This window comes from Oryzias latipes, chromosome 12 (assembly GCF_002234675.1).
Source record: "Oryzias latipes chromosome 12, ASM223467v1".
NCBI classification, from domain to species: Eukaryota; Metazoa; Chordata; class Actinopteri; order Beloniformes; family Adrianichthyidae; genus Oryzias; species Oryzias latipes.
This window is the reverse complement of record NC_019870.2, coordinates 24,793,700-24,816,050: the sequence shown is the minus strand read 5'-3', so window position 1 is coordinate 24,816,050 and position 22,351 is coordinate 24,793,700. Positions and strand designations below refer to the sequence as shown.

The 22,351-nt window shown below is 41.4% G+C and overlaps 1 protein-coding gene across 4 annotated transcripts in view; it reads right to left on the bottom strand.

Moving 5' to 3' along the window:
* Positions 1-22,351, bottom strand: part of tln1 (talin 1) — a 76,981-nt gene that overhangs the window by 52,063 nt on the left and 2,567 nt on the right. For 3 of the 4 annotated variants that reach the window (XM_020707844.2, XM_020707845.2, XM_011482023.2), the window contains exons 2-6: positions 10,545-10,614; positions 5,499-5,661; positions 3,660-3,757; positions 1,552-1,681; positions 1,230-1,382 (exon numbers count right to left, since the gene is read on the bottom strand). In XM_020707844.2, the coding sequence (XP_020563503.1) occupies positions 1,230-1,382; positions 1,552-1,681; positions 3,660-3,757; positions 5,499-5,628 (511 nt within the window). In that variant the 5' untranslated portion in view covers positions 5,629-5,661; positions 10,545-10,614. Of the gene's footprint in view, positions 1-1,229; positions 1,383-1,551; positions 1,682-3,659; positions 3,758-5,498; positions 5,662-10,544; positions 10,615-22,351 lie in introns of those variants that run through there. The other variant, XM_020707846.2, reaches the window with a different exon arrangement.

The window sequence follows — 22,351 nt, the reverse complement described above, 5'->3', positions numbered from 1 at the left end:
GAAAAACACCCTCAAATCATTATGTTTCCACCTCCATGCTTGACAGTTAGGAGGGTGTTCTTGGGGTCATTGGCAGCATTTCTCTTCCTCCAAACATGACGGGTTGAGTTGATGCTAAAGAGCTCCGTTTTGGTCTCATCCGACCACAGCACCTTCTCCTAATCTCTCTCTAATCGTGAAGCTGTTCATTGTTAAACTTCAGGCGGGTCTGCACATGTGTCTTCCTAAGCAGGCGGACTTTGCAGGCTCTGAAAGATGTTAAACCGTTGCAGTGTAAAGTATTCATAATGGTTTTCTTGGTGACTGTGGTTCCAGCTGCTTTGAGATCATCAACTAACTCCTGCCGTGTTGTTTTAGGCCGATTTCTCACCGCTCTCATGATCATGGAAACCCCACCAGGTCAGATCTGGTTTGGAGCCCCAGACCTAAAGGTGGATTGATGGTCATGTTGCACCAACAGTTGTCCCCTTAACCTCCAGCTTCTTGCTGATGGTTTTGTAGTCCAGTCCGGTCTTGTGCAGGTCTACAAGCTTCTCCTTTAAATCCACTGAAAGCTCTCTCTCTCTCTCTCTCTCTCGTCTCTCCATGTGGGAAAGTCCAACTGCTGGACTGATTCTGTGGACAGGTGTCTTTAATTCAGGTGACAGGTTGATCAGGAGAGTCTAACCGGTCTGTGTGAACCAGAACTCTTCATGGTTAATCTCTCAGTAAAATGCAAATAACTTTACATACATTATTTAAAGTCAATTTCTTGATTTTCTTTTGTGATGTTCAAATGAACCTTCCATTAAAATGACAGACTGCCCATTTGTTTTTAAGTGAGCAAACCTACAAAATCAGCAAATAATTTAAATACGCATTTCCTAGGTATAGATCTACAACTTTATGTCTGTGGTATAAACAGGAGGGAAACGTCAAAGTCACAGCACTGTAGTTTCAGCTGCTAGAACAGCAGATTTTTGACCAGATTTTCTAAATTTTGCAATGAAATGTATTCCTGTGTTGTCTATAAAAAGATTGTCACTTTTGTTTCCTAAATGGATGAAAATGCTACGTCTGCATGACGGCTGTTTCAGTTTTTGTGTCATTAGCTTAAAGTCTCCCACTGGTGAGAGCAAAGCTGCGTGAAGTGTTTCTGTCAGGTGTCAGACATGTAAGGTCATGTGAGCTTTGCAGACATGAGTGTTGGGGACTGCAGCAGACTAGGAGGCCGGACTCTGGTCACTCACGCTCGTCATCTGTGTGGAGCTTCTGCTTCAGCTTCTCCATCTTCTTGTCATCTCTCAGCAGAGTCTTGTCCTTCTTCAGCGTTCCCGTGGTCTCCTCTTTCTTCTCCTCGCCAATGTCGTGCACCAGCGAGTATTCATCATAGTTTGTGATGCCTGTAGCGCACAGATCATCGTGAGTGCAGGTCACACTTTCTATTTACATCACATGCGGGTCAAAGTAAAAACTAAATTAAACAAAAACCTGCATGGGAACAACATCCCAGTTTGGGAAGGGTTAACAGACATTCAGAGCTCAGGAAAAGACTGAGCGACACAGACTGACCGATCCGGGCACAGATGGTCATGAGCATGTCACTGACGATCTTAGAGTCGTCCACCATGACGGTCTTCACGGTGCCGTCCAGCATTCGGATCTTCAGAGGCCTCTGCTTCTTCTTGTAGTCCAAAGTGTCCTATCAGAGGAGAGTAGATCAAGCTCACATTCAAAAGCTCCCTAAGCAAAAAGTAGCACACTTGAAGTTTATTTTACTACAGATACTTGATTATAAGTCTACTATAGGCCATGCATGAGTAGTGAAGGACGTGCACTAACTGAATACTTTTTTAGATTAAATGTGGATGGCTCAGTAGGCTGGGTGTGGGACCTCCCAGGGGGGGCAATGAGCTTAATCCAGAGTGGATCCTGAGGCAACACTACTACCTATATAGCCACAAGTACGCCTGTGCTGGTCCACCACATAGTACATTGAAAAGTAAACATCCAAGTATATTGTGTCACTTTTAACATAGAGCATAAGTACACTTGTAGTATATTTAAATAGACTACATTTTGCTAGGAGCTGAACTGCTTTCTGCTTTGTTTTTAGTGTTTTTGTGTCAGAGTGAGGTTGATACTAACAATCTCCCGCTTTCCAGACAAAACTGCATTAAATGTCCATTAATACATTAAAATGTTACAATGTCTTTATTTATTTTAATTTAATTTTTACTTGTCCTGTACAGTACCTTAGTGAATAAATACCAGATCTTTCCTGTTGAAACTATGAAAGACATGTTTTTGGACTGTGGGAGGAAGCTGGAGCGCCCGGGACGCACACACACAAACTCCACACAGAAAAGACCCAGCTGGGATTTGAACCGGGAACTTCTTTCATATATCTCCACTATTGCTCCGCCCTGAATCAGCATTTATAACAAATACGCACAATCCAAACAGACACATATTTTGTTTGTTAAACTTTAATTTAATTCAGCAAATGAATAAAATACACAGCTCTATTGACAGTTTGGTTGGTTAAATCCGTTTTGTTATTCGTAAATTCATGTTTAAAGGAATTTTAAGTGTCAAAGATAAAAACAAAATCAATCCAACAGTGAGGAGAACAGGGTCACGTATCCGAAGCAGTTTTTGTTGGCCTCTGTCAGCCCTCTTGTTTCCCCACATCCTGGTGAATCAGGACTTTTAATCAAGTGAAGTCATCTAAAGCAGTTTTTCACTCCTGCAGGACCCGTTTCCCAGCATGCTTTACTCATTATCCTGCCCCGACTATGGATTCAAACATGTGACAATGAGATATCTGCAGAGCTGATGAGCATGAACATGCAGGGCAGTTAGTCCTGGAACTACAGCCCTTTTTCCTGACGAGTGCTTTAGGGGGAAGGAGTTATAGCTGTGCCAAATCTTTAAATGCATTCGCAGAAACATGTATTGTTTGCGCCGCTGGAAATTATTCTCTTGCAAGTTCTTTCTTTTCCCTGAAATACAGAAAGGATTGCTTAAAAGATTTGGCATGAATAGAACTCCATTTAAGGGTATTTTGTTGTTTGCTTATCGCCTGGTATTAACACCATATTTTCTGCACTAGAAGGTGCACTTGAAAGCCTTAATATAAAAAAATAAAAAAAATTATAATTAATTATAATCCAAACCCACTTATAGATGGATTCATTCTGGGTGTGCTTGCTGATGCTGAAGTCACATCATGAAGTTTGGTTGGGGATATTATGAATAACGCAGCTACAGAGTAGCAGTCGTTTTTTTTTACATGTTACTAACAAGGTCAGGAGTTAGCATAATCACAGTAACGTTTGTTTTAGCGGTCTGTATCTGCCGGTGTCACAAGCCGCATAAGACTTTTTCTTAGTCCTGTATCTCCCATGTAAAAGATGAAACATTGCACTCTTGTCCTTGGGGTGGGGCGGGGTGGGGGGTTAAAATTAGACTAGGAAAAAGAGAAGGCATTACCTAAATACTGTGGATAAAATTTGCAATTGTTGGAATGGCTGAATCGAGTGAAATGTAAAATCTGTTTCGGATTTTTTTTCACTGTAATGAAAATTGAATAAAAAGAATATGGCCAAAAAAAAAAAGAAACACTAAGTTCATTCAAATGCGTTCTCGTTTGGAGTCAGCTTCTCAGCGTGACTTACCCCGTTCCTTAACATGTAGTAGTCCAGAGCCTTTCCTGCTTCCAACCAGATGCCTTTCTTTGGGTCTTCATCAGACAAAAACAGGCCATAGTCATTGGCTACAAGAACAAGCAGAAGTTAGTGTGGAGCTAAAGACAAAAACATTCAACTGTCACGTCAAGATTTATGCTGGTTTAACACAAAATGGTCTCTCTGGTAGAAATTTTTCTTGCAAAGGTGATCACAGAGTATGCACCTTTCAGAACAAAAGCAATTCAGAGTTCAGAAAAGAAATGTTTTTGATTGCATCTAGTACTGATAATTCTAGTTTTAACCAAAAAAAATCAATAGGAAAAACAAAGAATGTGTTTATTTAATCAGTAGAAAATGAGTGGTTCCCACAAACAAAGACAAAGAGTTGCGCATTTGGGCTTCTTGCTCTGCAGATATGAAATGAGGAGCGTGCTGGAACAGGTAAAGCATACTTTTTGTGTTGAAATCGCAGCTGTCAAAAGGCATGATTTACATAGCCAGGGGCAAAAGAAAACTGATTATTTAGCGACTCTGAAATCCCACAGGTATCTGTTTATGCTTGGAAGCACTTTAGGGACCAAAATCTTCTGTTTAACAGCTCCAACTCAACACGGACGGTTTCTAGGCTCAAGCTGTGCACGGTCATTGAAGCTGAATACGGCAGTGCAACACCGGTGAGGTCTTAGCCACTCCTTAGTCCACAGAGCATTCACTCTCTGAGGATGAGGAGGACAGGAAGGGCGAGAAGAATTAACAGAGTTCACTCAGTCTTCTCAGAGGAAAACCACACCTAAAAAGTGAAAAAGTAACAGATTGAAAGAAACATTTCTTAAAGGGTGTTTGACAGCAGGATGGGGAACAGAGGATGTTAGACAGCATGATGTAAGGAAGAAGAATGGAAGCCCATGAACCACCTGCCATGGTATCAATGAGTCTTATTCAAGGTCCAGTACTTCAGGGTGTTTACTTTCAAGCACTAAAATTTGAAAATACTTCACTTAAACTCCATGAAATAAAACTGCTTTCAATTAGCTTTCAATATATGAAAACAGGAAATTATAATCACTGTTTGGTAAACACGGAATACTGTAGAAAAAAGATCAACAAAACTCATCAGACTGGTTGAAGTCACTGGTTAGGAAGCTAGGAGACTACGGTAGATTAAATTATGACTGTAGATTTAAAGTAGTTTATACAGCAGACCGTAAAGAAAAGCTTCTCTCCTGCCCTTCACCAAACTTTTCTCCTCACAATAAGGTGTTTTCTGTATGATGTTTGCAGTTTTGAATGCTTTTTTTTTTCCTTTTTAAAACTGTGCACTGTGTCCTGATTGGCTGGAGACATTGTCAATCAATCTTCTTCAGGCCATGTCTCCTGTACAGAATGAGCTCATCCTGACAAATTTACATAATTCTTTGATTCATATCAGGCCTTTGTGTTCATTCTGTAATTATTCTTTGAATGTTTGAACTTTGAGAGTTTAAACAAGTGAGAAAAGTAAATAAAGTGTGCAGTGAGGGGTTTTGCAGCCTGAAATGGGTTATTTTTAGAACTAAACTCTTATGATAAATGAGGGAACACTGTACACGATCAATGTTTTTTAAACATTTCCATGTATTCTTTTAACTGCATTAGTATGAATCCAAACTAGAGGTTTCTTTTACTATAATAAAAAAATGTATTGTACCTTCCTAACATGATTGTTACCTGGATATTTCAGAGAAATATCACAATTTTGATGCAACTTTTTCTTTGATTAAGTCCCGTGTGTGTGTTTGTGCGTGTTGCTGGAGTTGACATGCACGACACATAGCAGAGGAAACTCACGCTGTCCCAGTTGGGCCTCGGGAACCCGCTCCCTGATGATGCGACAGGCGTCGTAGACCATGGTGGAGGGCTCAAACTGCATGGTCTTCACTACATTTCCCACACCGATCTTAAGCGACAGGGCAACCATGATTGCTGCTCTGCACCTCCGCCCGGCTCACACCTGCACAAAAGCAGAAGAGGTCATTTTAAAACGAGGACCCACAGGTTTACTAAACCAAGACTCCTGAGGACAACTTCCTGTACGAAAGCACGTGTCTACCAAACACACCAAAATTAGTTACTACATCTATGTATTGTCAATACACTAAGTACAATTTATCACGTCATCTGTTTGGGCAGCACTGATTCACAGCTGAAGACTGACATCAGCACAGAATCAGTGAGTTCAATCAAAGAATCACAGAATTATTTCAATGTTTCCAAACCCTTTTTACTTAAAGACCCACTCCAATGAGGTTTTTAAAATGTTCTTGAGGCATTTTTATGAGGATTTAGCTAAAAAAAATAGCATTTCTGAGTTTTTTTCTTCATTCAAACTGTTGTGAATCATGAGCAAATGAAAAAATGCCGTTTGAAAACACGCCAACTAGGCCACAAGCTCCCTGCTCCCATTTCTGAGAAACGGGAAGAGGAAGTGGGAGGGGGTCCTCCGTGCCAACGGTCCCGCCCACAATTTACTTCTTATGAACTATTGCCGCTCTGCAGAATTTATGTATAAGAAAACAAGAGTTTTTTTTAATTATGGTTAAAACAGCATTATCAAGATTAAAAGACACTTTTGAAACAGACGGTTGTCTTTAATGTGCTTCAGTTATAAATAGAGTTGCTCAATAATTCAATTCAATTTTATTTGCATAGCCCAAATTCACAACAACAGTCGTCTCAATGGGCTTTCGTATAGGTAATTGAAAAAGTTAAACATAAAATCAAAAGGATCATGAATTCATAGAATTCAATAGGAAAATGTTAAATTGAACTAACAAACAGACTAAGCTATACTGGCATCCCTGCCCTTGGACCCCCCTTCGCAGCAAGCAAAAACTCCTAAAAAAAACGGACTCCAGAAAAAATGAAAAAACCTCAGGGGTGTCCCCATGAAGGAGGGATCCTCCCCCAGGACGGACAGGCGATGTACCAGAACTCTTAGAGAAGAATTAACTTATCTAACTCTACAACTACACATTTAAAGTCCAGCAGACGAGCTTCATCCAGCCAAAGTTGGGGGGACGGCCGGGGGCGCGGAGTCGAGCCAGAGACAGGATCCACAGCCAGGTGTAGGAGCAGTAGTAGAGACGAGGTACACGGCCAGGTACAGAGCAGAGACGAGCCAGAGGCAGAGGCAGTAATGCCTTTACTCAAAACACCTTATAGTGATACTGCTACTATTATAACAAATGAACTGTTTATGGGACATTAACGTGTTACTATCTTTACTTGCCCGAAGGCTGATTCCGTGTGGGACTTTTCTTTTGGTTGTTGCATGTGAAAACATCACGGATGTTGTGCATCATAACAGACACACAAGCAGCTTAGAGCTGAATGAAATCCAGGACTCTCAGCCATAGAGCGGCAGGTGGATTACAGATCCATTCATCCGAATAAGCAAACTACATTTTTTTCGATAAAGTAGTGATTTTTGTGTGACGTTTAAGCTTATTGCAAGAGAGGAAGGAAACCACAAACAGTATACTCCTCTGTAGTCAGAGTTTCATGTGGCTGGATTCTGTTAGTTTAGGTTTGTTATTGTAAGTACATGTTCTTAATAGCTTATCTGGTTAAATAAATAAATAAATAAAATAGGCTGCAATGGTCCAAAGAGAACAGAAAGAAGTGTTTTAAAGTACATGTTGAGGAAAATCCCTCTGTCCCAGCAGACGTCCAAAGCTGCTTATGAGCAGACAGCATCATGAACGAGTGGAGCAGACCTTCAGCCAGTTTGCTTGAGCAAAACATCAAATCTAACGATCAAAGTAAAAAGGTCACTTTGGATGAAAGAATCTGCTTTGAGCTATACATGATAAAGAGAAAAGTGCCTAAAGTTTAAGATGACAGCATGTTCTAAAGGTGGCCTAGAGAATAATTAGGAACATTAATCATAATGTTTAGTGAAAGTGATCTTAAAGTCCCACTCCATCCATCCAACCATCCATCCATCTATCATCCATCCATCCTGTACAGCAGGGGTGTCAAACTCATTTTCACTGAGGGCCACATCAGCATAGTGGCTGTCCTCAAAGGGCCAGATATAACTTATGCATGTTACTAAATGTAATGAAAATAAACGTAACTACTCCTTAATGTTAAATAACTCATTTATTTATTTATTCTAACTTTTTAAAGTGACAATTACAGTTGCATAGAAAACATATGTTTGCTTGTTACTCTAACATAAATTCTTTTAAATTTGATTCTGTCAGGTTAGAATATATCGACAGTGTTTAAGTCCTAATGTATAGTTGCCCAATCCGATGTTTCAAGTCCAATTCCCCCCAGATATGAATAAATATACAACAATTTTTATTTTTATTTTAAGAAATTGAAAACTTTTATGCTCTCGCTGGCCTCATTTGGCCCTCGGGCCTTGAGTTTGACACATGCTGTAGAGGTTTTTAAGAAGAGGCTCAAGATTTAATTAATTTAGCTTTTAGATGCTTATTTATTCAATTAGTTTTAGTATAGGCTATTTTATCTATTTAATTTTATTTTATGCATCTTATTCTCAATTTTATGTTTTTATATTCATCTTACGTCTTTAATTTTAGTATTCTGTCATGATTTTAGCTCCAGTGTTTCTTGTGGAGATCTTTTCCTCCAGGGCTTGTCGGCTTGGTTGGTGGTTGTTGCCGCGGTTGTCGCCCTTGCTGGGGCAGCTGGAGTTTAACATTGCAGCCTCCCGGACGTGAATTGGACCCCTTGTTGTCCCGGTCTGGGTGGGCACTGTGGCGATGTTCCTACAGCAGAGCTGACTCCTGGTGTGAAAAGATTCCCAAATCCTGTTTCCTTACAGCAGAGCCAAGCCTTACATTTCTTTTAGAAGTTACTTTTATCAGTATTCATTGTTTGTGGGGTCATGGGTCGTATGTTTTAACGGAGGGGAGTGGGAAGGGTGAAGGGTGGGTTGGGTTTTTAGTGTAATATTGTGTGGGTTTTTTTATGTTAAAGCGCTTCGAGCTTCGCAATGCAAGCGAATCGCTATTTTATAAATAAAGTTTGATTTGATTTGATCCATCCATCCTCTTCCGCTCATCTGGGACCGGGTCGCGGGGCAGCAGTCTAAGCAAAGACGCCCAGACTTCCCTCGCTATGGCCGTTTCCTCTGGGGGGGTTACTGAGGCGTTCCCAGGTCACCCGACAGACGTAGTCTCTCCAGCGTGTCCTGGGTCTTCCCCGGGGCCTCCACCCAGTAGGACATACCCTGAACACCTCCCCAGGGAGGCATCCGAGAGGCATCCGGACTAGATCCCCGACCCACCTCAACTGGCTCCTATTGATGTGTTGGAGCAGCAGCTCTACTCCAATCTCTCTTGGAGTACAGCTCCCCACCACCTTTATGCAGTCGAGGGGTATGAGAGCTCGAGTGATCCCAGGAGCTGAGCCATCTGGGGCTTTTCCCCCTGTAAGGGTCGCATGTGGAAGACAGGTCCTGGGTGACGAGCGATTCAGAGCTCCCCTTTATGAGAAGAAGAACAAACGATTCTGTTGCGTTGCCCAGATTGGCGTCACCACGCCCCCACTGTGGAGCCAGGCCTGGGGTTGGGGCTCGCAGGCCAGCCCAAAGGAATGACTAGTATCACTCTCTCGTGGGTCAACCACCTGTAGGAAAGCTCAAAAGGGCCGGTGCAATGTGGTTTGGGTGGCAATCTCATGTACTCGATAATGAAAAAATGCTCCAGGGACATGTTAAAAACATTAAAAACATGATTTTCATTGGAGAGGGTCTTAAAATACAACAAATCTGATAAATACATTAAATCTAAGTGTTTACGTTTAAACCGCTTGGAGATGGAAATATCTATAATAATGTTAGTGATCAAAAATCAAACTTGCCACATGACTGCGGATGAAGAGCAAACAGTTCCCGAGTCCGATATGTAGGTGGGTTCTGGGTCTGCCTTTAGAACTCAGGCTAGTGTCAGTTTCATTTTATGTTCAATTTATGCGAAATTATACTAAAATCTGATTTTGACAACTACTTAAATAATAGTTTTTGTACAGTCTATCCTTTTATCTCTTATTATTCTTCCTATTCATGGTCATTGGACCAGTTATGACCTGTTCTAGCCATTAGGTCTGGGCTAAAAACAAAACAAGTACTGGTAATTGAAATCAACATAATTTTTCACTCAAAATACAGTTTATACATTTGATTCAAGACATTTGATTAATCAAATGGTTTATATAAGGTTTTTAACTAGATGAAAAACCATTTTAGTAGCCCATTAGCCCTGTCTCTGAAATGTCTCATTTTGAAAAATGTTTTTGTCCAAACCAGTTGTTTCATGGGACTGCATTCGGCTGTTTTTCTTTGGTCCCTCTGTTATGTGGCCGATTCTCAGCAACAGTTTCTGTCTTCTCATGATTTATTTTTTCAGGACTTTTTAATATTTGTATGGTTTCCTCTGTCAGGGTTTTACGATCATTTCTTTGTGTCAGCCTGGTTTTTATAAAAAGAATTCCTGCCAAATGTTCAAAAATGTCACCAACCGACTGGAATAGAAACTTAGAACGTAAATAACGTTTGTTCATATAGCATATTTCACAGATCACAATCCTAAAGTGCTTTATCTAAAACCAATGGCAAAATGCAAACGTAGATTTAGAAAAATAAAACCAACAAAAATTAAGTTGATTTAAAACAAAAAAACAAACAAAGAAGAGTTTGTTTATTGAAGGAGAGTCAGCTACCTGCAATGTAAGGAAGGGGGTTCAGACCCTAAGACCTACAGCCTGAAATGTAGGTTTAAATCAACCTAGAGACTGGTGTAAACACAGTGTCCATCATCAGGAGATGATGTCTGGAAGAGCCTGAAGACAAGCAGGTACCTGCTGGAAAGTGGTGTCCTCCTGTCAGCCTCCTGTCCCGTCAGAGGAGCAAGTCTGCCTCAAAGATGTCCTGGTTGAAGAAAATGTAAAAAAAAATTATTTAGAATGATGTTCTCAAACATCACTCATGCTATGTGCTTTTGTTGAAATGAGCTGAGAAAGGTGCATAATATATGCTCCAAATGCAGTATGAGACCATCACTTGAAGGTTTTTAAAGGTATTTCATGTACAACTATGAGAAATAAAACATAATCACACCCACGTAAAGACCCCCGCTAATGAAATGATGTTTTTAAGATGTTCTACTAGCATTTTTGTCCTGATGGAGGACAAACAGAGTGGGATTTTAAAGCGACTACATTCTGCAGCTGGTCAGCGGTTAATCCTCTTCCTGCCTGCTTCTTTCACTGCTTCATCCGTCATACTCTCATTTTTGTGTTTGCGTATGAGATACATATCACACCAAAATGTCTGAAATCTTAAAAACCCAGCATCCGATCATTTCCAAAGACTTCCAGGACCTGTGCGTTCATGTTTTTAGATCTGCTAAATATGAATTTTATGAAATCGTGGTGGGACTGTGACCAAGAAAAAGTTTAGACGAGCAGACACCGTGTTGTGCCTGCAGACCATCATAAACAAATGCTGAACATGTGTGCAGAAAAACATCACTCAGAGGAGGACAGAGAGTCTAGAAACAAGAACAAGTCTTTTCATCTGCCTCACAAAAACACTTATGAGGCTAATTTAGTGTATAAATACATAACTGGGGTGATTCTAGGTTAATAAACCATGAATGACTTTTGAGTCAGTCATTCTCAGAAAGATGAGAGCTGCTAAGTTGATCTGCCGTGTATGACGTGTAAAAAGGTATTTTAATGAGACACATGGCTGGGCATCACTGTCAGAATGCTCAAACTGATTTGATTTTACATCACATGTTTACAATTCAAAGAAACATCAATGTTTTGTTTTTTATCTAAAATTGAAATGGAACGAATATTATAGTAAATATAATAGTAGTGGTAAATGGAACGAATATAATAAACAGAAAAAGTAAATGGAACCAATCCAAATGGTGTTTTTTTACACAGGATCAGTCAGATCCTCTTAGTTTTAATGTAAAAAGTCTCTCTCTGAAAAGAAAGTCCGGCTTCAGAAATCTTTCACCTCACTGGCTGGATTGTATATTTATGGCACCTATAGAAGGGACAATGTTTCAGAAAAATCTGCATTTGTGTTATATTCAAGACAAAATTCACAAAAGCAGGCAGTCTTTGATTGGCAGGTCGATGACAAAGCCTCAGCTGTGTAACAACAGCTGTCAGACATGTCTGTCCCGCCTCCTTTCAGGAAGGCCACAGTTCAAGGCCGTCACATCCGCCACAGCGTCAATGCTGGCTTCACACAGACTCAGTGGATGTGGCTCACAGGAACACATCCCATGTCCAGCTTTTCTACAGCCACAAAGGGTTAAAAACATTTTTCCAAAAAGGAGGGGAGAGCCCACTGACTGTATAAGAGACCTGGACCGAGTGACTGTGACATGACCCATAGACAATGACTTACTTCAGTCAATTCAATGTGCCATTTTTTTCCATGTCTGGTTCCACGTTGAAACCAGACAAAGTCAGTAGGCAATGAATGGTCAGAGTCGTCTGAGTCAACATTTCTATGGCAATTACTCAAACCAATCAGGAGTGAGCTTGTTGGAAGGCCACACCCCTACCAGTTGAAACTAGGTTTGGGAGAATCTGTTAGTCACGTTTCAAACGTTCGACATAATAATAATAATAATAATAATAATAATAATACATTTTATTTATATGGCGCCTTTCTGGGCACTCAATGTCGCCTCACAGTACAAAGTATGTAAAAACATAAACATACAACAATAAAATTCCAGAACACAAAATAAGTTAACAGTTAAAAACAGCAATTTAAATATTATGAGCTAAAAGCATGATGGAAAAGGTGAGTTTTGAGGTGTTTGAAAAACTTAGGGAGTGAGTCCATATTTTGTAGATCAGACGGGAGGGAGTTCCAGAGTTGTGGGGCAGAGCTGTTGGATGCTCTACCCCCAATGGTAATTAGTCGTGTTCGTGCAATGGCCAGTCGAAGGGAGGAAGAGGATCTGAGGGAGCGAGTGGGGGTAGCAACTGTTAGGAGCTCTGAGAGATACGGAGGGGCAAAGTTGTGGAGGGCTTTGAAGGTTAAGATGAGGATTTTGTAGGTGATCCGGTGAGGTACTGGTAACCAATGAAGCTGCTGTAAGAAGGGTGTAATGTGGTGAATGGATGGGGTTTGGGTTATTATTCGAGCAGCTGAGTTTTGAACCAGTTGAGGCTTACGGAGGGTTTTATGTGGAAGTCCAGAAAGAAGGGAGTTGCAGTAGTCGATACGGGAGGTGACGAGACTGTGGACTAGGATAGCTGTGGAGTGAGGAGTGAGAGCGGGACGGAGACGACGAATGTTACGCAGATGGAAGTAAGCGGAGCGCGTGATGTTATTGATGTGGATAGTGAATGAAAGAATGTTGTCAAGGAGGACACCCAGACTCTTAACCTGAGGGGAGGGAAATATGGAGGAGTTGTCGAAGGAGAGAGAGAAATTATCAACTTTGCTTAGAGTGGATTTAGTGCCAACAACGAGGAGTTCGGTCTTATGGCAATTTAATTTAAGGAATTTTGACGTGTACCAGGATTTGACCTCAGAAAGACAATTGGAGAGGGAAGAAGGTGGAAAAGTAGAGCCAGGTTTGGAGGAGATGTAGAGCTGGGTGTCATCGGCACAGCAGTGAAAATGTATGTTGTATTTCCGAAAAATGTGGCCGAGGGGGAGAAGGTAGATGATGAAGAGAAGGGGCCCCAGGACAGAGCCCTGGGGCACACCTGTGGTGATTGGTGTGGCGGGAGAGGTGAATGATTTTAACCGGATGAACTGGGTGCGACCTGAGCGATATGAATGGAACCAGCTAAGGGGTAGGTTGGTGATGCCAATATCGGAAAGTCTGTCCAGAAGGATAGGGTGGGAGATGGTGTCAAACGCCGCACTTAGATCTAGCAGGAGGAGGATGGAGACTGAACCAGCATCTGCTGCAAGGAGGAGGTCGAGTAAAAAAAAAATTGTCCAGGTTGATGTCCTTAATCTTACGGAAGGTTATAGTACGGGGAAGGTTGGTTTTGGAGAGAGAGAGGTTGACCTTAAAAGATAAGCATATGGTCTGAAAAAGGGAAAATATCTGGTTTTACAGTCCAGAGGGTGAACACCTGAACGACAAACAAGGTCAAGCACATGTCCATTCTTATGGGTGGGGAAGTTGATGTGCTGATGAAGATCAAAGCTGTCCAGACAGGATGTAAAATCTTTGGTGAGGGTGTGGCTGACATTGTACATGTGAATATTAAAATCACCTAAGATTAATAAGTTGGATGAGAGCATGGAGAGATGAGTCAGAAGGTCTGAAAAGTCAGCGATAAAATCCTTATTAGGTTTTGGGGGTCGGTAGACAGTTGCAACAATAGTTGGGGTTGGTCCAGATAGCTGACATGCTGTAGCCTCGAATGATGGATAGGCAGGTACAGTCACGGGCGTGAGCCTCCAGTTCTCACGGTGGATCATAGCAAGTCCCCCCGCGCCCCGAGACGCGGGGGTGAGCGATGTAAACGAACCCCGGAGGTGTCGTGTCGTTCAGAGCGGTGACATCATTCGGCTGCTGCCAAGTCTCTGTTAGACACATGAAGTCCAACTTTCAGTCGATGAGGAGATCTTGGACGAGATGCCCCTTGTTCGTGAGCGAGCGGATGTTTAAGAGACCGAAGTTGGCTGTCGTGCTGGAGAGGTTAGCAGCAGTGGTGTCGTTAGCCACCCGGGCCAGGTGAGCCAGCGTGCCAGGGTCAGCGCGGCATCGGGAATTCCTCTGCATCGCCAGCCAGAAGCGCGCCAGCGTTCACTCGACCCGGAAGTGACATGAGACCTTTAAAAAGTGACTATTTTTCACACCATCAGTCGCACTGGAGTGTAAATTGCTCTTTCAGGAGAAATTTATTTAACTAAACACAGGAACAAGAACAGACATTTTTATCTTTAAAAACAAATCATAATAACGAAATAGATAACTATAATTGACTGAATATCTGCACACTTTGCTACCGTAACACACTGATGTTTATTCAACTTTATGGAACAAAGGAGGAATCTAGTATATTAGTGCAACATATGAACAATAGTTCAAATGACCATAGCATAAAGAACATGCTAATTAGTCAACTAAACTCTTTATATCAATATAACCACTAAATCTGTTGAATTCTACTTCCTCTGTGTCTCTTTGGAACAATTCCACCAAGTCTGACTGAAGACCATAAGACTCAGCTGTGTTTCTTCTTCTGTATTGCTGTCAGTAGCAAATACTAATACAAACATCTACAGCGCCCTCTAGTGGTTTTTGCTTTTTGATTTTATCGCATATAAGTCACACCATCGACCAAACTATGCTAAAAACGCGAATCATACTCTTAAAAAAATGTGGTAGTAAGAGCATTTTTTTAAAGGTATCAGATCAAGAATGGTTATTCTGAACGACAGAAAGACCGAGTAATAACTGGTTATTTCTCTATAAAAATCTATGGGATTTTGGCTTCTTGAAATCAGCGGATACTTCCTGTTGGAATGCGAGGCGGGTGTGGTCACTCAGTCCAGTTTTTATATACAGTCAAGGGAAAGTCCCAGGAGTGTCTTTAACCTTTGACCTTTGGTATGACTCCGTTCACAGACAAACAAATGTGAGTAATAAAAAATGACATTTGAATGAATACACCAACCACAGGAAACCACATGAAAGTCTGAATGTTTGCTTCCCAGAGAGAAATGAACGTTCTGACTCAAAAGGTGAGTTTCTGGTGTTTGTTCCTGCAGTCTGGACTGGAGGGAAGAGACTATGAACTCTCTGTGCAGGTTTCTTCATTACCTTGTGCCTCTAAAAACCCAGTAATGCATCATACATGTCTATAAAAGGTCTCCCAAGAAGAGAAACTCAACAATATAACTACAAACGTGTCTCAAATATGCGCATCCTGCACAACATGAAGCTGTTGCACATTTTGTTTCTGTGCTGCTCGCCTCGTCCTGCTCTGTTCTTGTTTTTTTCTCTTAAAGTTTGGCCATTTTCTTCAAGCAGAACTTCTCCTCCAGACAAACTTGGATCTTCCACTTCTCTAAAATGACAGGGTTCTCGTGAGATCACATGTCCTGATACCTATTTCCTGTTTTTTCACAGCCCTTCGCTTCCATAAAAGGGCATTTGAGACTTGAGCGTGCTCCAGCTATGATTAAGCCTGGAGCAAGGAGTCGCGTCTGCGCTGAGCGGGAGCTCAACCAAACCAGCAGGCTCAGTCGCGCCTCTGATGTTCAAACACAAAGCTTTCCTTGATGAGATCCGTCCTCGTTAATGATGTCACATTGTGGTTCGAGACCTCTGGGTAGGGGGTGGGGGGGGGGCTTTGAATCCAGAGCTGCTCGACCCAACTTCCTGTTCACTTCATGTCAACTGTTCTTTCCACTCAGTTTGCAAACTTCTGACACTGTTGTGCTTCTCAGTCCGCCCAAAGGAAGTGCAGAGTCACAACAGTAATTACAGCAGCTGCTCAGGAATGAGGAAGAGTGCGCCGAAAGAGCTGAGCGCGCCTGAACCCAGCGAGCAGAACCAGAGGAGCCTCAGACAGACCACCAGTCATTACGGGGGACCAGAACGGAGCAGGAGCTGGAGCGGGACGGCCTCCCGGCGCTGACTGAACGTCCTGTCCATCAACTCGAAATTTCCGGAGCAATGATGGCAGCGGGCAGTCATCAAACCACACACCCCACCCAGCCCATCCAGTCAGAAACCACACGTCAGAATCTCTATCTCGTGTTGTCCAGGACTGCCCCGACTGCACAGACACTGACAGCTCTGCAGAATCCATCCACAGATGCAGACGTGCCTGCAGTTTCCTGCTGAGCAGTTGACAAATTTAGCTAAATCAAAGAAATGTTTTGATAAACTATGAGGACAAAAGGCTCCTCTTCCCTTTTTAATTGGTAAAAACTTCATGTAGCTGCAGCTTTGATAACCTGTGTGGTTAATTTTTTATTATTGCTCATTTACTGAAATGACTTCTGAATATGGCAGTGAGTTTTTCAGTGTTTCCCCGTCTCCAGGTCAAACATCATAAATGAACACAGAGATGCCGGCAGCACATCAGGTATTCTCTCAGTTCTTCTGCTAATATTTCTTGATAATTTTATGATGTTTTGCAGTGAGCCAACAGTTTCTCTAAAGTAATTTCCCCCCAAACTAAATCTTATTTCGAGCCTTTTCATCTACTTCCCTGCCATGCTGCAACTCTGAGAGGCCAAAATGTCCAACCTCTGACGGTAAACCAATCGAAGGAGAAAAAAAAACACATTTAACACATGAGTCAACGTCCTGCAGCCTCTGATAGTTAAAAACCAGCATTCTAGGTTTCACAGCCTCCTGTTCACAGAACCCTGCATGCACGAAAGCATGAAGCTGTTTGCTTTCACATCCATCCTGTGAGAGTTTGTGGCCTTCTGCAGCCCCTCTGACTCTACCTTGGCACCGCGGTGCAGCCACAACCAAAGGAACCAGCTCAGCAGCAACGGAAGATGCAGAGAACCGTTTGCTTGTGTGCGATATCAGGGCAAAGGTCATGGGAAACTTCCTACTCTTCGAACCCATCCAACTGCTGCGCATTTATGCATTTCTTCCAAACTAACCCAAAAGGAAACTCAAAAGGATTTGTCAGAAAGTTTGTTTGAGGAGCTCCTTCAACCTAAAACACAACCACTTTGATCACACTCACACAGTTTCAGTTTCTTGTTTTTATCTTCTTAGAATCTGCTAATAAAACAACCCTTCCTCTTTCATCAAATGCTCTCTTTAAACCAGCAAATGCTTCCAGAGCACAGCTGGGACCAAACCTGACTGCTGTCTTCAGGGGTCGTTTCAAATCAAAAATTTATGTTATTCTTTTTTTTAATGACCATTTGCTGTATTAAAAATATTCTGAATTTGTTGATTATCAACTCATTTTTAGGAACCAAAACAATATTTTTTTATGAATTATGCTCATTTTTTATGCTCATGTGCAAAACATGAATAATTCACATAAGAAAACTCTATGAAAGCATATGTGTCACATGGTGAATCTGATATAACGTTAAAGTGAAACATAAAAAAGTCCATGTGTTATGCTAAATTGTTATTTCACCCACACACAGAGTCATGAATGTGGAGGTAGTGTCAAAATGGAAAAAGAGGCCCTGAATCTTTAGAATACAGAGGTTCCATGTAAAAAATGTGTGAATCACTTTTGAGACAGTTGGTAAATATGGTTATTTTTTCTGAACACTCTAGTCAATAAATTTACATCTTGAAGTCCCACTTCAGTCATATTTTGATCTATTGTAAAGGCGGTCCCACTGGTCTTTATACTCTGTGAACATTAGTCACTCTTTTTATTTGAACTTTTATATGATTTTGTGTTTTTTTTAATATTCTTTCACTTAAAACTTGTGATTTTAATGCACTTTGGCATGCTGGCTGCTTTCAATTTCATCATGCTACCAGAAGCATAATGACAACAAAGCATTCCATTCCATTTTTGGCTAAATCAAAACAACTGTGTTGTTTTCTCAAACAAACGTTCATCAGAAATTCAAATCTGAATTGTGGGCGGGACTGTTGACGTGGAAGTAAGCCACCGCTGATATCCCATCATCCCTTTGTTTACACTCTCTCCTGCTAGCTTACAGCCACTCACCCCCCAAACCTAACATTAGCAGTGCAACAAAAATGGCAAGCAATATCGGAGCTTTCCAGCTGTACAGTTTTGATCCAGATTCCAGCTCAGACGAGGAAATCAAAGACGTTCATGGATCTATTTGTCTACAAGTGGATGCATCAGGATGGAGCGGAGCAGGGAGCTTGCGGACCCCCCAGCTGTATTGTAAAATCTAGGGGTGTAACGATTCATTTTAACAGCAATTTGATTTATATCATACTTTGTGGTTCTGAATGGTTCATTTTGAACAATCCAATTCCCTGACCTCAAATTGATCATCTTTAGCCAAAAATTCAACCAGTGGGACTCAGGCTGTATTCAGACTGGACACCTTTAGTTTGCTTAAAGTGAACCAGAGTTTCTTTCTCTCGATAATCCAGAACAAATTATCAGTCTGAATACACCCAAATGGACCCTGGTTCAGGACCAAGAACCGCTCTCTGACCCATCTTTCGAAGTGGTCCATTTCCAGAGCAGAACAACTGAACCAAAACAGCCACCGTAGCCGACATAAACAGAATAGAAATGAAGCAACAGATGAACCGCGGACAAATGTAAAACAATGATTGTTGTCTTATCAAACAGACAAAAAGGGTCAAACTGTTTGTTTGGTAGAACATTTATTTTAACACGGCTGAAAACGCTTCTTACACACTGTGTCGTTATACAACACACGCTGCTGTGACGTTACCATAATTGCTACATTGTGGTTCTGTTCCTTAACAGAATTCTCTTTAAAAAATATGCACCACAATATACACCACAATGATGAGACACTGCAACTCACTGAATTGTGGTTGGATTAATTCAGGCTCATTAAAACAACTTTGAACTTGACACACATTGCTTCTTACACGGTTTTTCCCGACAATCTATATGTCATGAACACTTAGCAGTGTACCTTCTTACCTGACGTCTCCTCAGCACTGCAGTTGCTAGCATCCTCTGACTTAAAGCACATATTTATAAACTTTTAACAAGTTAACAGTCCCGATAAGAATTGTAAAGTGCAGCATGTCCCTCTTTCTCTTGTTGTTTTGACCCACCCTCGTAATTTCTGGCAAATGACTGACGAGATCTTTAGTCATGTGGTTTTGTTTACTAGCTTTGATCCGTAACAGAATGGGCCACTCGATGGCAGTCTGAATACAGACCAAACACGGGGTTCAGACTTGAACCTTGTGTAAAGCGGACTCGATCCAGAACAAAGGATTTTTCCAGTCTCAGAGATAACAGTTCTGGTGACGTTTTCCAGACTCCTTGTATTTCTTGCAACATAATCTAGTGTAATATGTGTATAAACAAACAAGTAAACAGGAATTATTCGCAAATCCATCTATGGGTGTGTGTTTGTGGACATTCTACCCTGCGACAGACTGGCGACCTGTCCAGGTTGTCCCCTGCCTTCGCCCACAAGTGGCCGGGATAGGCTCCGGCAGCCCCGTGACCCCGAAAGGGAAAAACGGTCAAGAAAATGAATGAATGAATAATGGCTTCTTGTGTGGAATAGAATGCAAGACCCTCATAGAATAACATAACATTTCCCGCCCCAGCTGTGACGGAACTGTCCAGACGTCTGACACAGTCTGAAGGCATCAGTCTGTGCAGCAGCAGGACCATGTGCCATTATGGCCAAATATGGCTGAGCTTAAATGCTGCACTTCATTCTGTGTGCAAGCCTGGAATGAAAAGCAGGTTTCCTTCACTCAAGTGATGACAAACATCTTAGAAATAACACAGGATTTTGAGAACCACGCTTTAAAAAAAGAAAAAAGAAGTATTAGTCGCTTCATAGAAATGTTTCAAGGTAAAATTGTTACACAAGTCTAAGAAAGACTTCGACACGCATTAAAAGACATGTTGATTCAACAGCTATCCTCACGACAAAGTGTTCAAAAGAAGCTTGTTTACGAGCATCACCACTTGTCAAAAAAGAAGCTGCACAGAGTGACAACCAGAACCTTCTGCTGCAGAACAATCTGCCACATCTAAACCAGGTGACCAAGAATCAAAATCAATATTAATATCAAAAGTAGACGCACTTAGATTCCACTCTGATCATCTTTTAATCTATTTTCAAAGCATTCCCACTGCTCTTTTATTTGTGAATATGCTGTTTACAGACAAAATCAAAAAACCTCTGTCATTTTATAGAAAATCGTTCATGCAGAGCGGCTGTGGTTCATTAGAAATTCAGCTCTAGGATGTGGGTGACCTGTAGGACCAACCTCACCTCCAATACTGAGAGCTTTCTGTTTACACTCTCTCCTGCTAGCTAACAGCCCCTCACACCCCCAACCTAACATTAGCAGTGCAACAAAAATGGTGAGCACTATTGGACCTATCCTGCCGTAAAGTTCTGATCCAGATTCCAGCTCAGACGAGGAAAAGAAAGACGTTCATGGATCTATTTGTCTGCAAGTGGACGCATCAGAATGGAGCAGAGCAGGGAGCCTGTGGCCTGCCCAGTGTATTTTTCTACATCACAAATACGCTCTTCTTTTTTTTACAATAGGCTTTTTTTTATTTTGGTTCTGATTCACCACAATTTGGATTAAGAAATATGCAAAAGTTTAATTTTAATTTCCTTCATTGATATGTCCTCAATTGTTAGAAGAATGCCACAAGGTTTGCTTCCATAAAACTAACTTAAATCTTTTAAGATCAGTTTTGAAGAATTGCAGGTATTTTTTGGACAATTACTAAAAATAGAAAAAAGTATTTTGAGGATTTTCAGTTTGTGTCATAAAAGTCTGTCTTTCATATTTCCACAAAACTAAAGAAAAATGACTGCAGAGCCAAAACTTGTTTAAAAACACTCAGTTTTGCATTACTGGGAATGGAAAATAACTTTGATTTGGCAATTTTTGCTTTTTTTAAATTATTTTTTAATGACTATACGCATAAACATTTTAGTCAAACTGAGCAGACAGCAGAAAAAAAGGAACTCTTGAGACAGAACATTTTGATCCAGACTAGAAAAAAGGGTCCCTGCAACTTTTCGCGACTCCAAGCCCATCAGGACTGACTGCACGGCCCCTTTAGCAGTCAAAGGTTTCAGCATCACGTTTTCTTTCAAAAGTGCTTCAATTCAATGCAAATGTGCCCAAAGCGGAGCACGTCAAGCATGCTGCTCTGCACACCTACACCGTTGCCTGTCACCCTTCTATTTCTGTCATGCCACTATGCTATTTAGGAGCACACACAGCTACGGCGCTAAGCTGTCTTGTTTGCAAAGTGGGTTTTGAGCCGACACCAACAGAGGTCTGCGAACACTGACTTCTCTGAACAAGCACCACCCAGGTGTTACTTCATCACGCTTTCTGTGAAAACGGGGAGTGTGGAGCGTTGACTCATGGGAGCTCCTTCATCCTCCCTCTGCCAGCCCCTCTTCCCTCCAACTGGAGGACGGTGAAATTCCAGTAATTCCTAACATATTCTTTCATGTTTCTGCTCTCCATAATCTTGAACAACTGTTTGTGTTTCAACCAAACAGGATTTCAAAGAACTTTTTTTTTTTTTTAATCACTACTGCTACATTGTATATTTTTGGGGGATTTCTCGTAGACTTTTTAATCATCATTCTTTATTTCATAATGAACCTCAAAAGTGCTCCAAAATTGAGACAAGGTGTTTTGATTGACAGGTAAAAGTCACCCCTATGGTCTCAATGGTCATGTTGCAACAGCTGACAGGATCAATGTTCACAAAGGAGGGCCCACTCGCCCAAAAATATTAGTCAAAGCGGCTCAAAACAGACCAATGGTTAAAAGTTCTGCTAAAGTCTCATTAGCTCCACACATATTTGGTTTTCCACATTAAACCCCTCTTCTGGGGAGGAGGGAACCATACAAGACTTGTCTGCGGACATCAACAGCCAGAACTGGAAGTCCTCAACCAAAACCAGAAGTCCCCCCATATTGTTCAGGGGGGGAAAAAATCCCCATTTTAAACTTGAAGCT